General features: G+C 42.8%; 1 protein-coding gene across 3 annotated transcripts in view; it reads left to right on the forward strand.

Annotated features, from left to right (window-relative positions):
* Positions 1-17,696, forward strand: part of CUL1 (cullin 1) — an 88,144-nt gene that overhangs the window by 37,318 nt on the left and 33,130 nt on the right. For 2 of the 3 annotated variants that reach the window (XM_053926062.2, XM_024564445.3), the window contains 2 exons: positions 13,616-13,790; positions 15,778-15,945. In XM_053926062.2, coding sequence (XP_053782037.1) covers positions 13,616-13,790; positions 15,778-15,945 — 343 coding nt within the window. The remainder of the gene's footprint in view (positions 1-13,615; positions 13,791-15,777; positions 15,946-17,696) is intronic. The other variant, XM_053926063.2, reaches the window with a different exon arrangement.

The raw sequence follows: 17,696 nt of genomic DNA on the forward strand, positions 1-17,696 counted from the left end.
AGAAAGGCTGGAGCGGAAAAACAGGCACAAACAAGAGGGGAACCCTTCTCTTCCCCTAAGTCCAGCTGGCAGCTAACAGCTAGGTTGTTCCCTTTTGTTTATCCTGGAGAACCCTGACATGGGTCCTAGAGAAAGTAATCTGCCTCTGGCTGTGAAACGGTATTTCAGAGCCCTTGGGAACCTTTGTCACTTACACACGTCGTAGTACGGGATGATGGGCTATTAGCGCAGCATGAATGGTTTTCCTGATTTTCCAACTCAAAATGGCCAAGGAAAGAGAAGGGAATTTGCAGAAAGAAAAGGAGGTCCCAGAGCTTCTGCAGTCAGAAGGATCATGTTCACTTAGCTTTGTTTCTGGTCCCTTCACAGAGGCTTCATTTTCTTCCAAAGGTTGAGCCCTGAGCCCGCCCTCCCACTCTCTGCCTGCCTGTGGAACACTTCTTTGCAGTCCCGTGTTCTGCCATGTCCCACGTGTGTTTATGCAGTCACGGTGCAACGAGGGTTTTTCTTTTTGCAGTAAAGTAATGGAAGTATTCTTGTGCGCGTGGGTAGATAATAGTCGGGCTTCCTTACTTTTGAACTTGAAATAGGAAATGAAATTTCTTATCATTTTTGGACACCGTTCTATTTCTGGTGTCAGGCCTGGCTCAGAGGACAGGCCTGGGTCCTGCTGTGGAGCAGACTCTTAGGGAGGGAATATAGCGCGAGGCAGGGTCCCTGTGGCCTGGCCGGGGCACCCACTCTCTTCCAGTCCAGACCCCCGAGCTGTCTGGTTGAGGTCCTCACTGGTTTTGCAGGGCCCCAGGTCTGCCCGCCCACATTTTCAGGTCAAAATCTTTCTTGTCTTTTTTTCTTTTTTCCTGCCGTCATTATACACCTTGAGTCATAATTTTAGCTTCCCTTGGAATCAGTTGAAACTTCTGTGTTGGTGTCTTTCTCTTTTTTCCTATCTATCTGCATAAGTTCTCATAAACTTTGAGGTTCTGTTTTTCTCCTTGCAGTGAATTATTTTATTCTGTTTTCTTAGGCTGTCTTTTCAAAATCTTTCTCTCCAACCAGTACAGCGAGGATCAGACTCGACTTCCCTCGTAAATTAGCACAACAGCATCTTTAGGATCCGCATTTAACCAGGGCCCTGACTTCAGTGGCACAGTTCACGGGCCCTGGGCGGGGGTCTGAGTTGTCAGTAGGAATACGGGGAAATGTTCAACCTCATAATTATTAAGGAAATGAAGGATTTAAAAAACTTTATCCGGTTGAAAAGAGTTTTAGAGAAATGATTATAGCCAGTGTTGGCAAGAGTGGAGGGAGCCGGAGCTCTCCAGTCACCTGGGAATGTTAGTTTGCTCAGATCTTCCTGGAGAGAAATTTAGAAATATAAAGACGTAAAGACGTACTCTGGTCCGGTGTTTCTTTTGTTTTGTTTTAACTTTTAACTCTGTCCTAAGGAAATAGTTGTATTCAAATTGTAAGTGCAGAGCTATTCAGAATACTTTAGTGATAGGAAATGGTGGAAAGCAACCTCAGTCCTTAACCATAAGGATTTGGTATTTAATGGCCATCAATAGTCATTAAAGCATATTGAAAAATCATTGATACGTAATAATATTTGCAGTAAGAGAGAAAGCAGGATATAAAGTGGTATGTGTTCTGTGAACCCCCAGCACACCCTCTCTACTTTGAAAAAAAATTATCTAGCACCACATTGAAAGTGGCGATTTGTAGGTATTGGACTTAATTAAGGATGATTTTTTTAATGACCTATGCTTTCTAGATTTCCAGTATATATATATATAGCATGCATTTTAAAATGCAGTTTATTTCCCTTAGGCAAATGTAAATTGTCTCTACCGCTTGCTACTGAGCTGGTACTGTTAGAGTAGTTTTTAGGATTGAGAAATTGTATCTATCCTTGAGAAAACACACAGAATTTATAATTATATTGCATAGTTGCCTCTAGAATTGAGTTTTTGTTTTCTATTAGTATGAATATGGTATGTTTAGCTTTTTTTTTTAAATTCATGATGTATATACTCAGAGCACTGTATTTGTAAACAAATCTTACAGTCAGTTCCAAGCAATTACCAGCAGTTTTTGGTTTTGGAATCTGCTATTAGGTGTGAAGTGATTTGCTTTGTCAGGGATATTTCCATTCAAAATCCTGCCTAACCACAGCCTGGAGTAGACTTAGTTCTTTTATAACTTTGCAGGCAGACTGTAGCGGGTAGGGGTGGGCATGGGCCTGCTGCTCTGGCTGGCTTGTACAGGTGGTCCACGTGGTGACGTGTGAGAATGGGGAGTATTAACTTTAGTTTAACTTTTAGTGCAAATCTTTGCAAATGATCTTCATACAAGTTCGCTGTTGGAATTTCCACTCTTAAGCCCCAGTTCAGTAAGAAGTAGCAGTAGAAAATGGCTCTGTTCTGTTTAGTTTTGCTTTTTTAATTGCATTAACTTTTAGAAAGTAAAAATGGGGTTTAAGTTCGGTAGTAACTGAAAGTCTCAAATTGGTTCCCCTCGCCCCTTTAGGTGAGGCCCAGTGCTGTGGGTCCCAGAAACAGCCAGACCTCTGCCTTGTCTCCAGAGCCTGTGTGTGTCACCCAGAGTGAGGCCGCCACCACTCCCAGAGCAGGAGGGCCTGCCTGGCCCCAGCCCCCAGGCAGGGAAGGCATTCAGGAAATGACCTTGGAAAGATGAGCGAGCATGTGTGGCTTTGCATGAGATCTCCGTGCATTCGATGGGACCCCTTCCACACTGACTTGTCCCTATAGCCCTGCAAAAGGTATGCCTTGGCAAGCGATTGAACAGTTCCAGGGTGATGAGGTGTGCAGAAGCAGACCTGGCTTTTTACCACAAACTGCCATTCCCCACACCGTCCCCACCTGCCCGCAGGGAACCTGGGTGGACCCTCGAGAGGACCAGGTGTCTGTGCTTCCAAAGACAGCTTCCAGGGCACCTTCCAAAAAGAGCCTCCAGTTTTAAAGGTCAAATATGTGGGTTTGCCAGGTTCTGGGTGCCTTAGTATAAAACAACTAACCCATTGTCTACTGAATGAAGCGTCTTTTATTGCCTTTTAGGTTTTTAGTTTATTTTACCTCTTGGTGGTTTGTCGTTTCCTTATTTCTTCTATATTTAACTTTTCTTCTTTTTAAAAAATTTTTTCAAATATTTTACTTATTTTTTAGACAGGGGGAAGAGAGGGAGAAGGAGGGAGAGAAACATCAATGTGTGTGAGAGAAACATCAGTCAACTGCTTCTCCCACATTCCCACCCGGGGACCTGGCCCACAACCCAGGCATGTGCCCTGACTGAGAATATAACCAGCAACCTTCCAGTTTGCAATCTGGTGCTCAACCACTGAACCATACAAGCCAGGGCTTAATTTTTCCTCTTAATCTATTTTGTTTTTGCCTTAAAAATAATTTTGGATTTGACCATTTTTCTCCTAATTATTGATCATATTTATTTTGTTTTAATATTGATCTTAGAAAGTAAATGATTTATTAACATGTAATGGTGCATGTGTTGGAGTGGTGCATGGCAGTGTGGCCTGTGAGGGGGAAGGAGGAGCCCCGCTTCCTACAGACAGAGCAGCTGGAGGCCGGAGGCGGGAGTTGCCCACCCCAGAATACCTCCGCAGGAGTTCGGGAGTGTGCCTGTGGCAGCATCCTTCAGCCACCGACTGGCTCCCCTCCCTCACAGTGCACTCGACGGCCATGGTGCTTTCTGTCTGGCAAGCTCACTGGAGTCTGCCTTTTTCTTTTCCAGTAGCGTTTCCCCACATGGTATGGTTGATTTGAAGCCAAGAAGTGAAAACTAGGAAGTGAAGGTGGTATGCTGGCACAGCCCCGCCCGGTCTGCCCAGGGGTGGGCCGTGCTGCTGCCTTTGGTGTCATTCTTGTGTGACAGGTGGTTGCTGCTCCCTCAGAAGGACACCCATTTGTACACAAACTGTGTCGGCTTCCTCTTCGTGAAAACAGCAGGCTGTGGCTGGCCTCTTCCGCAGCTGGACACAGCTGCCTAGTGTGGGGGCTACAGCTGTTTCCCGGGAACACTGCATGAGCTCAAGAGTAGATGCATTTGGGGGCTTTCTAACATGCAATCTTTGGTTCTTAGGTAAGTAATCTTGTAAAATATGAAAATGCAAAAGGGCACACAGGGGAAGGGTCCTGCCCTCTGTGTCTCACGTCCCAGCCACCCAGGCAGCCCGGTAGCCACCTGCTTGGGTGCCTCCACCCATGGGTGTACCCACGCTTGCACATAGCAGACGAGCGCTTGTGTGTAATTCAAATAATCTTTAACACAGTTTCCTAGTTGAAACTGAACGTATCTGCAGGGTTTTTGGTTTTTTGTACAAGTGGTTCCCTGGTCATTGATCCTGACAAGGAACTTGGCCTGAAACGTCCTGGCAAGTGAACAGAAGGGATCTCCTGACATTGCATCACTTTGAGCTTATATCTGACGGCTTGTGGCTGTTCTTGTGTGGTCCAGAAACAAGCATCTTTGCTAGAGACCATGGGAAAGTTCGGTTTTCTGTGATTGCTTCGATAATGTTTGGACCTCAGTCAGAAATAGGAGTTGCCTGAACAGCTGATTCTGTTACCTACATACCGTTAGAAATGCTGACACCAAAATTACTTTTGGCAGATGGGGCTCCAAGTGCATGATATGTTTATTTCTAATAATTCATAGTTAGGTCGGGGTTTGTTTGATTTTTTTCCAGTAAATTTTAGGATTCTGACCTGGATATTGAAATTCGGTATGCTATTTTACTTCCTTGTTCTGTAGATATTTATTCTGGCTTATAGTTTTATTTTTGTTATGTTTCAGGTATAAGCTATATCTCTCAGGCCTGCTCAGTGGCATGCGGGGGTGTGCGTGTGTGAGGTGGCGTGTCTCTGATGGGGAACGCTGACAGTCTCCCTTCGTCCTCAGGAGTGTCTGATGTGTGGTGTGACAGCTGACATTGCAGAGGACATGCTAAGGGGGGGACAAAGGTTTCGATGCTTCCAAGGCTGGAAAGTTTCATGAACCCACAGGTTTTGTGTGGACCTCCAAGGATGACGATAGACAAGGAGGGGAAGACGGGAAGTCTTGCCAGAGGCAGAAGGGTGGCTGTGAAAGTGGGAAGCCGTGCTGTCGGAGGACACCTTCCGTAGCGCGGAGAGCTGTGTGCAGACAACTAGATGACTTGGGTAGTTCAGCCAGCTTGGATGTAAAGGATGGTGCCAGGTTCTGGTGCATCTTGAAAATCAAGTGAGGTGGGGGGTTTTCTTGTTTGTTTGTTTGTTTAGTCATAGGTCCATTGGGATGGATATATGACTTGAGACTGAATGACTTGATATAAACAAATGTTAATGTGGAAACCAGGTGGGATTAAACCCCGAGATCAGAGGTCAGAGGCAGGGGGAGAATAATTCAGGTGTGATGTGTAAGGTATGTTAGGGTGGTGGCCGTAGAAATGGAACATAAAAGGAGCAAATTACTGGGTGTCTGCTGAAATGTGTTTTGACTTTCCCATTTGTGACATCACCAAAATGATAGTAAAATAATGAAGACAGAAAATGAGAGGACATTATAGATAAGAATGCAACAGTATTTTTGGAAGATGAGAGGCTGGTGGAGGCAGGGTGCTGATCACCAGGGTACAGGAAGCCTCAGCTTAGAAGACACTGAGAAGAGGATGCTGGCCCCATGGCCCTGGGCCTGCCCCATTGGACAGCGCCTGGGGGGCGAGGGGGAGGTTCGGAATCATATTCTGCCCCCAAGCACAGAACACGTGAAAGAGCCTACGTCCCAGGCGGGAACTGTTGCTGGTGTTTAGGACACTTTGACTGGGACCATCTTAGAATTGAGGGACAGGGGGTCTGGCAGGGGTCACCAGGAGCAGGAGCTATTAACAGAGCCCATGGTAGAAGGTGAGCGGTTAGAGTGATGGGGCTCCAGTTCCATATCCAAATACGGGGCTGGTGCTGGCGACAGCCCAGTTCTTGGAAAACGGGGGGCCCTGAGAAATAAAGTCTCTTCCTGACAAGGGAGGGCATGGCGGGGAATGACCAACCCCCGGCTGGGTGAGACCCAGAGCTGTGGCCCACCAGCCTTGCGCAGGCCAATGGCAGTGCTAGTTGGTCTTTTAGCACCTTATCACTAAGGATTAATGAGTGTGTGAAAGGACAGAAGAAACAAATGGACTAAAAGGGATAAGGAAGACACCAATAACACGGAACAGAAGAACGTTTTAAAGATTACCATTGTCAGATGTGAGAAGCTTCTTACATCGCCATAAACTTGGGACAGGACTGTAAGAAAACTCACATCTGAAATGGTAACTCAGATGCTAAAAAGAAAAGTAATAGAATGGCAAGGAGAAGACTTGAAAGTCAAATAAAAAGGCAAAAAGGTATGGAGATCAAGAAGTAGCCCCAGAGGCCCAATATCTGACTGTTAGGTAGTTCTAGAGAAAAATGAGAGATTCTTAAAATTTTTAATATTATGGAGAATATAACGGGAGATACTAAATCTGCAGTGTCCAAGCTGATGAAGAGAAAGAGCGACACCTGGAACAAAATAATGAAATTTCTGTGCAGAACGAATTGAGGGAGATCGCAGAACCAGTGGGTTGAGGTAGAGAGAACAGGTGAGTTCCTGAAGTAGTGCTGCCCCGCACGTCTACAGCAGCAAGTGAAGTCCCAGCTGTAAGTCCCCACAGGAGCAGGCACGGTGGCAGGAGCCCTACGCTGTCTTTACTGAGGAGCAAGTTAAGGAAGAGCAGCGGAGAGTGCACCTGTCTAACCGTGTAGCCTATCAACATAATTAGCCCAGAGCACTGTTACAGTAAGTCTTACAGAAAGGACTGAAGTTGTGCAGGGGCTTTTTGTTTAGTAGTTTAACCCTAGCCCTAACCCTAAGGCTTTATGTCTTTGTTTTTAGTTTTAGATAATAAAGCAATTGTAATTATCTTTGACATCAGAGTTTCAACTGGTTTTATGTATGTATTTTTTTAATCCTCACCTGAGGGCATACTTACTGATTTTAGAGAGAGGGGAAGGGATGCCGAGAGAGGGAGAGAAACATCGATACATTGCCTCTCGTATGCTCCTGGACCCAGGGACCAAACCTGCAGCCTAGGCATGTGCTTTGACTGGGGATGGAACCTGCGACCTTTCAGTTTATAGGACGATGCTCCAACCAACTGAGCCGCACAGGCCAGGGCTTGAAGGTTATATTTGATTATGTCTTGGAGTTTTCTACCTTTTATTATAAAAACTTTCAAACACAGAGAAAAATTGAAAGCGTTTTATAGTGAAGACCCGTATTCTACAGTTAATATTTTGTTGTACTCGCTTAATGTCATAGCTCTCTGTCCTGATTCCCCCTGTGTATCCGTCCATCTTGTTAGATACAGTTTAGAGCAGGGGTATCAAAACTCATTTTCACCGGGGGCCACATCAGCCTCATGGTTGCCTTCAAAGGGCCAAATGTAAGTTTAGGACTGTATAAATGTAACTACTCCTTAACAGTTAAGCGAGAGATAGGAGCTGCCGCTGGGTAGAAACAAGGTTCCGGGCCAGATAAGACAAGGTGGAGGGCTGGATTCAGCCTGTGGGCCTTGTGTTTGCCACCTGTGGTTTAGAGTAAGTTGTAGACATTCACACACTTCTCCCTAAATGCTTAGGCAAGTACATCATTAGAGTTTGATACTTGTTTATGGTTTCCATTAGCTACGTTTTGACTGGTGCGTTTGCCTGTGCAATCTAAAGCCACGCCGAGATGGAGAACAAGACCATCCCTGCAGGAAGTTCCTTCATGCTTCCCAGTCAGTCCGCCTTCCCCAGGGCAGCTTCACACAAAGGGAAGTACAGCATATGTACCCCTTCATGTGAGGCCACTTCAATTCAGGGTGCTTTTGAGATTGACCCACGTTACGGCAAGAATTACTAGGTTTTCCGTTTTTATTACTGAGTGATGTTATGTTGTGTGAATACAGCGGTATTTTTATTCATTCTTTAACGATAGCTACCTGGGCTATTTCCAGTTTGGGGTGTTATGAACAAAGCCACTATGAACGTCAAGTGCAGTTCTTTCCGTGGGTATAATGTTTTCGTATCTCTTGAGTAAGTACATAGCAGTGGGATTGCTGGATTGTATTTGTATGTATGGTAGTATTGGGTTGGCCAAAAAAGTCTTGTTTAGTTTTTTCTGTAAAGTAAAAGACATTTTTCATTTTCACCAATAACTTTATTGATTTTGATATTGTGAGTAGCGTCAGCTCTCTCTCACGTGGTATAATGTTGATTGTTCTCAGTTAATGTCTCGATTCGATCGCTGTCACCTTCAACTGGCCTACCTGATTGTGGAGCATCGAGATGTCTGCAGCACAAAATTCGCAAACCACTTCTGACACGTTCGATCAGTCACAGCACCTTCTCCATACACTTACAAATTTTGTTTTGTGTTTCAGTTATGTTTTTACCCTTCTTGAAATAATAAAGCATAATATGCTGGAAATGCTGCATATTTTCTTCCATCTTCAATATTAAAATGTCTACACAAAAATTCGCCAATTTCGATAACTTTTTTTTCATGCATGCCGATAGGACAGCTGTCACAATACAGTCTAACAAGATTGTTTGAATGACGTTAAAGACAACTAAGCGCTAGTAGAGCCGTCTCACAGAAAAAAACCAAAACAGCCCCGTGGTTTGTAAAAAAGTGGCAGACTGTTTCAAAGTGGCTGTACCGCTCAGCAGTCATACACGCAATGTTTGAGAAAGTTCACGTTGTGTGACAGCTTCACCAGCACTTGGTGTGTCTGTCCTTGCGGTTTTAGCCGTTCTGTGGGTGCGTCGTGGTATCTCACGGCTTTACCTTGCGTGTCCGTAATGATTAATAACATTGGCTCCCTTTTCACCTGCTAGGTAATTATTTGTGTATCCTCCTTCTGTATTCTAGTCTTGCTGTTTTTTCCCTTTTTTTGATTACTATACTTTTTATTATTGAGTTGTGGAAGTTTATTTGGGATATCGGTGTTTGGTCAGATACGTCTTGCTAATATTTTCTTTCAGTCTGAGGCTTGCTATTTTCTTGCTGGTGGCTTTGAATGAGCCGATATTTGTTATTTTGAGGAAACCCACTTTGTTTTGTTTTCTTTTATAGTTATGTGGCCTATAAGAAACCTTTGCCCAGATCACAAAGGTACTGTATTCTCCTGCTAAAGCTGCACAGTTCGGGCTTTTACATTTAGATCTGTCTTGAGTCCGTTTTGCGTGTGTTGTGAGGCAGCGCTTGAGGCTCATTCCTCCCCCAGGGGGCTGTCCGGATACTCCAGCACCATCTGTGGGAGCGGCTTTTCCCAGATGGGTCGCTGTAGTGCCTTTGTTAGAATAAATGTCAGTTTTAAGTATGTTTCTATTTCTAGAATTGTTTCATTGATCTATATACTTATCCTAAAGGAATGCTGTATTACTAATTTGATTTATGTTTTGTGGAATATTGTGTATCTACATTCTGTGGCATGTTGGTGTTTTTATTTATTTATTTTTTTTGTCGTTTCCTAACTACTGTAGCGTTATGAAAACTCTTGAAGTCAGGTAGTATAAGTCTTCCAACTTTGCCCCTCTCCTCTCCTGCCCCAAAAGATTATTTTGATTATTCTAGGTCCTTTGCATTTCTCTAGATTTTATTTTCAGTTTGTCCGTTTCTACCCTGAAAACTGCTGGGATTACGATTGGGATTGCATTGAATTTTTTAAATTAAGTTTTATTGAGATACAACTAACATGCCATGGAATTATTCATTTAAAGTGTACATTTCACTGGTGTTTAGTATATTCACAGACCTGTTCAACTATCACTACATTCAATTTTGGAGCACTTTTTTTTGTACACTCTATCACACCCTTACTTCCCCACGTCCTACTAATATACTTTCTGTCTGTAGATTTGTCTTTTCTGAGCATTTTGTATAAGTAACAATCATAATATGTGGTGTTATGGATTGAATTCTGTACCCCCAAAATGTATGTGTTGAAGCTCTAACCCCAGTTTTATAGTATTTGGAAATGGGGCCTTTGTGGGGGATAAGTAAGATTAAGTGAGGTCCTAAGGTAGGGCCCTAGTCCTACAGGATTGGTGTCTTTATAAGAAGAAGGAGAGACACCAGAGAGAAGGGGACACAGGGAGAAGGCTGCTGTCTGCACACCCGGAAGAGAGTCCTCACCAGAAACCCAGCCTGACGGCAGGCACCCTGGTCTTGGACTTCGGCCTTCAGAACTGTGCAGTGCTGTGATAGGTTGCTAGGTAAATACATACCTGTGATAATTTCTCTATGATGAATGCGTATAGGTGTAACTACTATATTAAAAAGGATAGAATAAAAGGCTTTCACATATTTTTCAGTTTTGTTCTAGAAAAACTGTAACAGTGTGCACTCTGACCCTCAAGTGGGTAGAGGCTCCCGTTCTCCTGCACTTGTGCTATCTCTGGGCTTGTTTTTTAAAAAGACTTGTTAATTTAGTGGCTGCAGATTAACATACTGCCGAGAAACAGAGGTCGGGCTGAACTAGATAGCCGAAAAATTCCCCAGATGCAAACCAGAGCTGGCTGTGGGATAACAATTACGAGCCTCTGTGGCAGCTTTTGAGGGTCTAGGCAAGGGGTGGGCTGGGAAATGGGGGCCACGCAGAAGAGGAGACAAAGCCTTGTGCCCAGGCAAGTGGCGGGGGCAGCGCACACAGCGTTGTAATAAGACAGTGTAATCAGAACCAGAGCTGCTCACCAGAGATCATCAGACAGTTTTGTAACTGGATTCCAAGTCTGTAGTTAGGGAGATTCAATAAAAAATGTTCAGTAATTAACAAACAGACAAATAACCATCAATATAAAAGATTTGGAAAGCAGAGCTGACTGTCTTGCTCTAACGAGCCCAGTCAGTCAGAAAATGGACATTCCTCTTAAGCACATGCCAAGATAAACCATACCGTCAGCTCTGAGTCTCATCACATTTTAAAGAAACTACCAAAAGATAACATTTTTAAAATTAATTTAAAAGTTAAATTAATTAAATGGAAAAAAGAAAATTTAACTGAATAAAGGAAATAAATATCCGACCCCAGTGATGCAGCCAAAGTGGTGTGGAGCAGAAAACCTAGTTTTCAAGCTTATATTAAAAAGAGCAACGTAGCAGAGAAATTACAAAGCCAAGCAACTAAAACAAGGATTTCTAGAAAGTCAACAAATGTAAAGAAAGAAGTAAGTTAAAAAGGACAGTAATGAACTAAAGATACACTTTTGAAAATTCATAAATCCCAAACCAGTTCTTTAAAAAGACTAATAGACTAGCCTCTGGAAAAATTAATCATAAAATGTATTTAAGGCTGCTTTTATTTTTTTTTTTTAAGATTTTATTTAGTTATTTTTAGAGAGAGGGGAAGGCTAGGAGAAAGAGAAGGAGAGCAAGAAACATCAAAGTGTGGTTGCCTCCCGTGCGCCCCCCACTGGGGACCTGACCTGCAACCCAGGCATGTGCCCTCGACTGGGAGTCAAACCAGCGACCAGCGACCGTTTGGTTCACAAGCCCGCTCTCAATCCACTGAGCTACACCAGCTAGGCCAAGGCTTCTTTGTTTTTTTAAAGGGAAGACTAGACAGTGGGGCAGTATACTTGAAAACTTCCAAGTAACAAATACTTGTGGTGGGAAAGAATAGACCATGCGATGCGCGGCGTGTGACCCATTGCTCGCCCTTACGTACAGCTGTATTCAAGGGGGATGAGAAATCTCAGTGTGTAAACCATACTCGAAAGAAAGTAGAATTGTGCCAAAAATTGGAGCCCACCAAATGATTATTAGCAGGGTCTGTCAACAAGAGAATGGGTAAAGTCTTGTAAATCTGTACTGTATAGTATATTGCATAGAGCTGTAGCTGCTGCACGTCTTAACCGAAACAAATGGCATAAGCAAATGTACATGTTACAATCTGTCACATTTGAAAATGTGTAAAATAATAAAATAGGAAAACATCCACAAGAGTGATAGAGACCAAATCCTGAGGATCTTTGCCCCTGGGTACAGTGGAGGGAGGAGCGGGGTCAGGGAGGACTACGTAGTGACCTCAGTTATTCTCAGTTACAATCTGAACTACTTTATTTCCTAAAACATTAGGGGGGATTTGGACGAAATGAGACAAGGCTGGGAAATAGATTTTTCCAAATTGGATCATGAACTAATGAGTTCATTGTATATTATAATTGTGATTCTCTCGTTTGAAACATTTAGTAAAATGATTCATTGTTTTAAGGCATAGTTCTTTGGTTACCACTAAGGTTGAGGAATTTGGGGAAGAGAGGTGCCACTAATACATATTTCTTTTGGCTTCTGGATTTTCTGTTGGAATACTATGCCCATGTTTCTATAGAGATTACTTTTCGTAGATAGTTTTAAATTACCTTGATTTATTAAAGATAGTAACAGTTAATTTAAGATATCTTTTACTAAAATATTTTCAAAACTCCGGATTGTTTATGACTTTGCTGAGAAAGGCCTTCTCCAAACTGAGATCTGGAAAATATTCTTGTGTATTTTCTTTGTTTTATGGTTTCAGTTTGTATATTTTCTTAATCTATTTGTAATATATTTTGGAATATGGGTTATTTTTTGAAATCTCCTCTTACCATAATGCCATTTATTGAGTAATCCTTCTTTACCCACTGGATTGAAATATCTTTATATACTAAATTTTTAAAATATACCAGAATATCATTTTATTGATTTTTTTTTCCTGTCTGAATCAGTATCAGCAAGTAAAATACATGTTGATGTGCTACAGTAGTGTCAAAGGTTGTGACCCAACGGTGGTTCTCCACCTCATCCATCCTTATTTCCCTATCCTCTTCGCTGCCCCTTTCCTAGAGGCAGCTAGTTTAGACTTTGGCTGTTTCTTGGGATTTTCTGGGGGTTTTTTTTTTTACACATCTTCGTAATTCTCAGTAGTACCTGTATACTGCCCTAGTGGTTGGTTAACTGTGTTAAGCAGCTCTGACTTTTCTGTTGGAATAAACAGACTTGGTCTCTTGCCTGCCATTTCTTAAGCTTTGCATCCTTCATCCTTAAGGTGTAGCTTTGTTTAAATCCACTTATACATATTGTAAAATAAAGTTTTGGTTATTTCAATAATTATACTGTATGCTTCTGGAAATACAGCTAAACGTCGTAATAGACTGCAGTTATTAGCTTTCTGTTTTTACTGAAGTAGATCGTTGCGACCTTTCCTTTGTACCTTGTTGCCTTCTCGTACACTCGGGACCACTTCCTCAAGAAAGTGTCAGTAGATGGTCTAGAAGGTCCAGCGTCTTCTTGACGACCTTCTCCTTGAACCTTTCTTCCTCCCTGTGGGCTGGCTGCTGTCAGTGACAGCGGACATGTTTGTGAATGGGGCTGGTGCACGTGTAGCTTTACTGGGATGTGAATAATGTTGTCTCTTCTCCACTCTAGTGGTCAACAGGCTTTTGTGGCTACATTGGAAGGGTATTGATACTGAAATATTGTATAAGAAAATACATTCGTAATGATCAGTGTTCACGTCAAGGATGCATGTTGACTTCCTTAACTTTCCTTCAAGTCACGTTTATAACTACTGCACGAGTGTTCACCAGTCAAACCAAGCTCGAGGGGCTGGCGTCCCTCCTTCCAAATCGAAAAAGGGGCAGACGCCTGGGGGAGCTCAGTTTGTTGGCTTGGAATTATACAAACGACTTAAAGAATTTTTGAAAAATTACTTGACAAATCTTCTTAAGGTAAGACATTTTACATATATGCCGACCATTTCTAACAGAGTAAAACAAAAGGTAGAGGAGTAATAAATGTAGCCTCAGTGCTGAGTCTTTCACCGTCCTATTTCACTGTTTTATCATTGGCGTTTGCATGAGGGCAGTTAGATGGTTCTGATACCCTTATGCCGTAGTAGCAGTACGCTTTCCTTAACGGCTAACCATTTTGTCATTGGGTTAGGAGTTGAAGAACCTTTTAATTTAAAGCATATAATTATGAGTTCATATTACCCATATTGTACTTGGAACCCAATGTGCTGTTCCAAATCAAAATGTACAAGTGATCGGAAGGTTTTCCTGCCTTTGGTAATTCCATTTTTCCAGTGTGAATCTTGACTTTTGACGCACGACCCCGTAGTGTATCTCAGAACTACAATGAAGTCGTGCCCTTGCCTAGAATGGGTTTCACTAGAACACCTGTTGCCTGCAAGTGTGGGTTCCCCCTGCTCCGAGCCTCTCTCACTTGGGCAGCGATGGGGTGTTCCCTTCATCTTCTGCCTTTCTCTTCCCCAGTCTCCGTCCTCTGTAGCAAAGGCAGTGTGATGCCTTCCAACCAGCCACAGGGCCGGCCAGTGGCTCCTGCATCTGGTGCTACACATGTTGCCTAGAGTGAGTGAAGACGTCTCTGCTCTCTACCCGGGGAACTGGCACTCTGTGTATATATTTTTAAAGATTTCGATTTACACAGACAATAGGCAAAAATTTCAGCACACTCCAAAATTGTTTTTCTTAATATACCTTACAAGCTAATTGGAAACTTGTAAAGATTCCAATAAACTGTAGTCAATTGACCACAGGTTGTGACTTAAATAGTATCCTTTTCACGTTCCCTAAACTGTTTCTGATGTCTTGCTGAAGCCACTGTGTCCTTGTTTTTACTCACAACACTGTGTAAAGTGGACACTGGAATTCTTAATGATTAAATGAGGAACTGTATATTGTGTTGGCAGAAGTATTGGTAGCTGTGCTATCAGTGAGATTTTTGCCTTTTACAAAAGGTCATATACTGTGATCCAGCATAGTTTAGGCATTTTATTTCTTTCTTAAGTGTAAATGAGTAACAGTCTGGTTGTGTCACGTGATCCGGTCTCCATGTGGCCGTTGGGTCACTGTGGACCACACAGTATGAGTTTGTTTTACCTGAGGCCCCCCAAGCCTGAGAGCCGTCCCAATCGGCCAGGCCCTTCGTTCTTGTTCTCGGAGGAGCCCCCGCCCTGCCCCCACCTCTCATGTTTCCTGTACGGGACATTTCGGTGATTCTGCAGTTTCATGCTCAGCTGTTAAAGGCTACATTTTGTAGATGTCATTAACCCCTAAGGAAAAAGTTTCAAGTTAGTTTCCTTCAAATACAAATTGGTAGTTTAAGTTGCAGACATCTCAGTAAAAATAATTTTCATTAATGCACATTTTCCTCATGAAGTCTTGTTAAAGAAGAACTAGTCTATCATAGTTATTTTTACAGAAATGTAACAGATTACCACAAAAAGCTTTAAACTTTTATAATTTTTAAGTAAATCTAATGAAGGAGGAAGGTAAATTAAAAAAATAAATGTTATTGACCTATGGTCTAAATTGTTAACAGCGCATGTTAATTAATTTTTTAAGAGAAAATAGTAAAAGGATGATTTTTGAGATGAATTCCTATTTGTTAACAAAAAAGAATTACCCTCATTGTAAAAGTTCAGGGTGTTTTTTATGAGTGTATATGCATATTTAATACCACGAAAAAAGTTCCAGTTTGAGATGAAAGGATTATTAAAATTCTCTCTTTAGTTCAGTCCTCACGAGCTGTATTTGTGTGAGAATTTAAATTGATGAGCATGTTTCCGTACGCAGAGTCATTTAAAGAACCAGTGTAAAACCATATACATCAGTGTGCAGTAGGTTTGTTTTAGTGGACTTCCACTGTGTGACAAATCAGCCCTCTTTAAAGCTGTGGCTCCCTTGTTTTCAGGATGGAGAAGACTTGATGGATGAGAGTGTGCTGAAGTTCTACACTCAGCAGTGGGAAGACTACCGATTTTCCAGCAAAGTTCTGAATGGAATTTGTGCCTACCTCAATAGACATTGGGTTCGCCGTGAGTGTGACGAAGGACGAAAAGGAATATATGAAATCTATTCTGTAAGATTTCTTGGAACACCTTTCAAATGTGTTTTCTGAGTGACACATCATCTTTTCAGTGAGGGGCTCTAGGCAAATGCCAGGCTATTTCAGAATAGCAGGCTAATTTCCCTTGTTTTAATTTATCAATAAGTGACCTTTAGTTTGTGGCAAGAAGGGACAAGGGTGGGTAAATGGGAGTTCTAAAGTACACCCGCACACTCCTGTGTTGGTCACTGAAGTCCCTTCTTCGGTTGCTTGACCAGCCACCAGATCGCCTGGATTGCCCTGTGTCGCACTGAAAGCCCTTTGCAAAGTGGACACTGGAATTGTTCTTTGGTATTAAAGTGAGGAACTGCACGTCGTGTTGTGCAAAAGTGTTGGTGGCCATGCTACCGGTGAGATTTTTGCCTTTTACAAAAGGTCACATACTGTGTGCCCGGATAGCTTAGGTTTACATTTCACTGCTTCTTATTCAGATCTAAATGAACAGGAGTGTGGTTGCATCACAGTGTGATCAGGTTTTCCTACGGCTGTCCCGGCAGAGCCGGGCCCATGCGGCCCTTCCCTGACCCTCCTCCAGGCTCGGGAAGCTGCCTCCCGAGAGGACTGTGTGCTCCCTCCCCTCCCTTACAAAGTAACGGGGCACACAGAGTGACAGTCACAGAGGTTAAAGTGGAGGGGTTTCTTTTAATACTGCATGAGCACAGACTTTGAATTGCTAAATCACCTTCATTACTGTTTCTTCAGTCAAGGAGGTTTTTCTAGGCCCACTAGTTTTCGAAGTGTGGTCCCCAAACCTGAAGCCCCACCCCACCTGGGAACTTGTTAGGGTGCTGATGACTGGGCCTCCGCTTGGACTTTATGAGAACCTGCTGGTGGAGCCCAGTGGTCTGCTTCAGCAAACCCTCTGATGCACTGATCCTCCGGGAGCCGTCGGGCCTGCCTGCTGCTGATGGGCTGTCGGATACACAGACAGGACCCTCTGAACCAGTCGTATGAAAATGTCAAGTTCTAGGGAATGAGGTCGCTCTGTGTCCAAGAATGTTGTATAGTAGCAACGTTGCTTTGCTCTAGACCAATTTAATTACAAGAAAAACAATGTATCACAGGCGCATGGAGATTCATTTTTATCGTTTATATGTGCAGCTCAATTTCCATACCAGGCTGTTGCTGCTCCATGATGCTGCTGCTGTGTTCTACAGTTACGTGGCATTAGCCAAACTCACTAGGCTCATTGTTCTGATTTGAGCTTGTTGTACCTCCCCATTCTTTTCCACTTACAAGTGCATCCTTGTCGGTGTAGGAGTCGGCATGACCTGGGCAGTTTCTTGGAAGCCTGCTCAACCTACACCACCGCATACAACCTCTAGTAGTGTCACTGGGTCCTGAAAACTGTTCTTTCTCTTACCTCTTTTCACCTATATTCAATAGCAGTAACGAAAATATAAAGAAGTGCAAATACACTTTACAGAGTATGTTTCTCAAGATTGAACTGCTTTTTTAAAAAATTGCTTTTAAAATTCACTCTACGTTCTTAAATGCTGTCGTTACTGTTTGGAAATACAGTACACCGCCATAAATTTTTAGCAAAGGCTAGAAACAGTATTTCTTGCCCACAAAGTATCCAGCAATGTTATATGGAAAACAGACATTTATTGAAGAAGATACAGGATACAAGAAACACTGTACATAGGACAGTGATGCCTATGGGACATCATAGACCTTGGGACCTCACACAATTCTCCCAATCGCCATCAGCTGCCCCAGTG

Source organism: Desmodus rotundus, chromosome 6 (genome assembly GCF_022682495.2).
Source record: "Desmodus rotundus isolate HL8 chromosome 6, HLdesRot8A.1, whole genome shotgun sequence".
Lineage (NCBI taxonomy): Eukaryota > Metazoa > Chordata > Mammalia > Chiroptera > Phyllostomidae > Desmodus > Desmodus rotundus.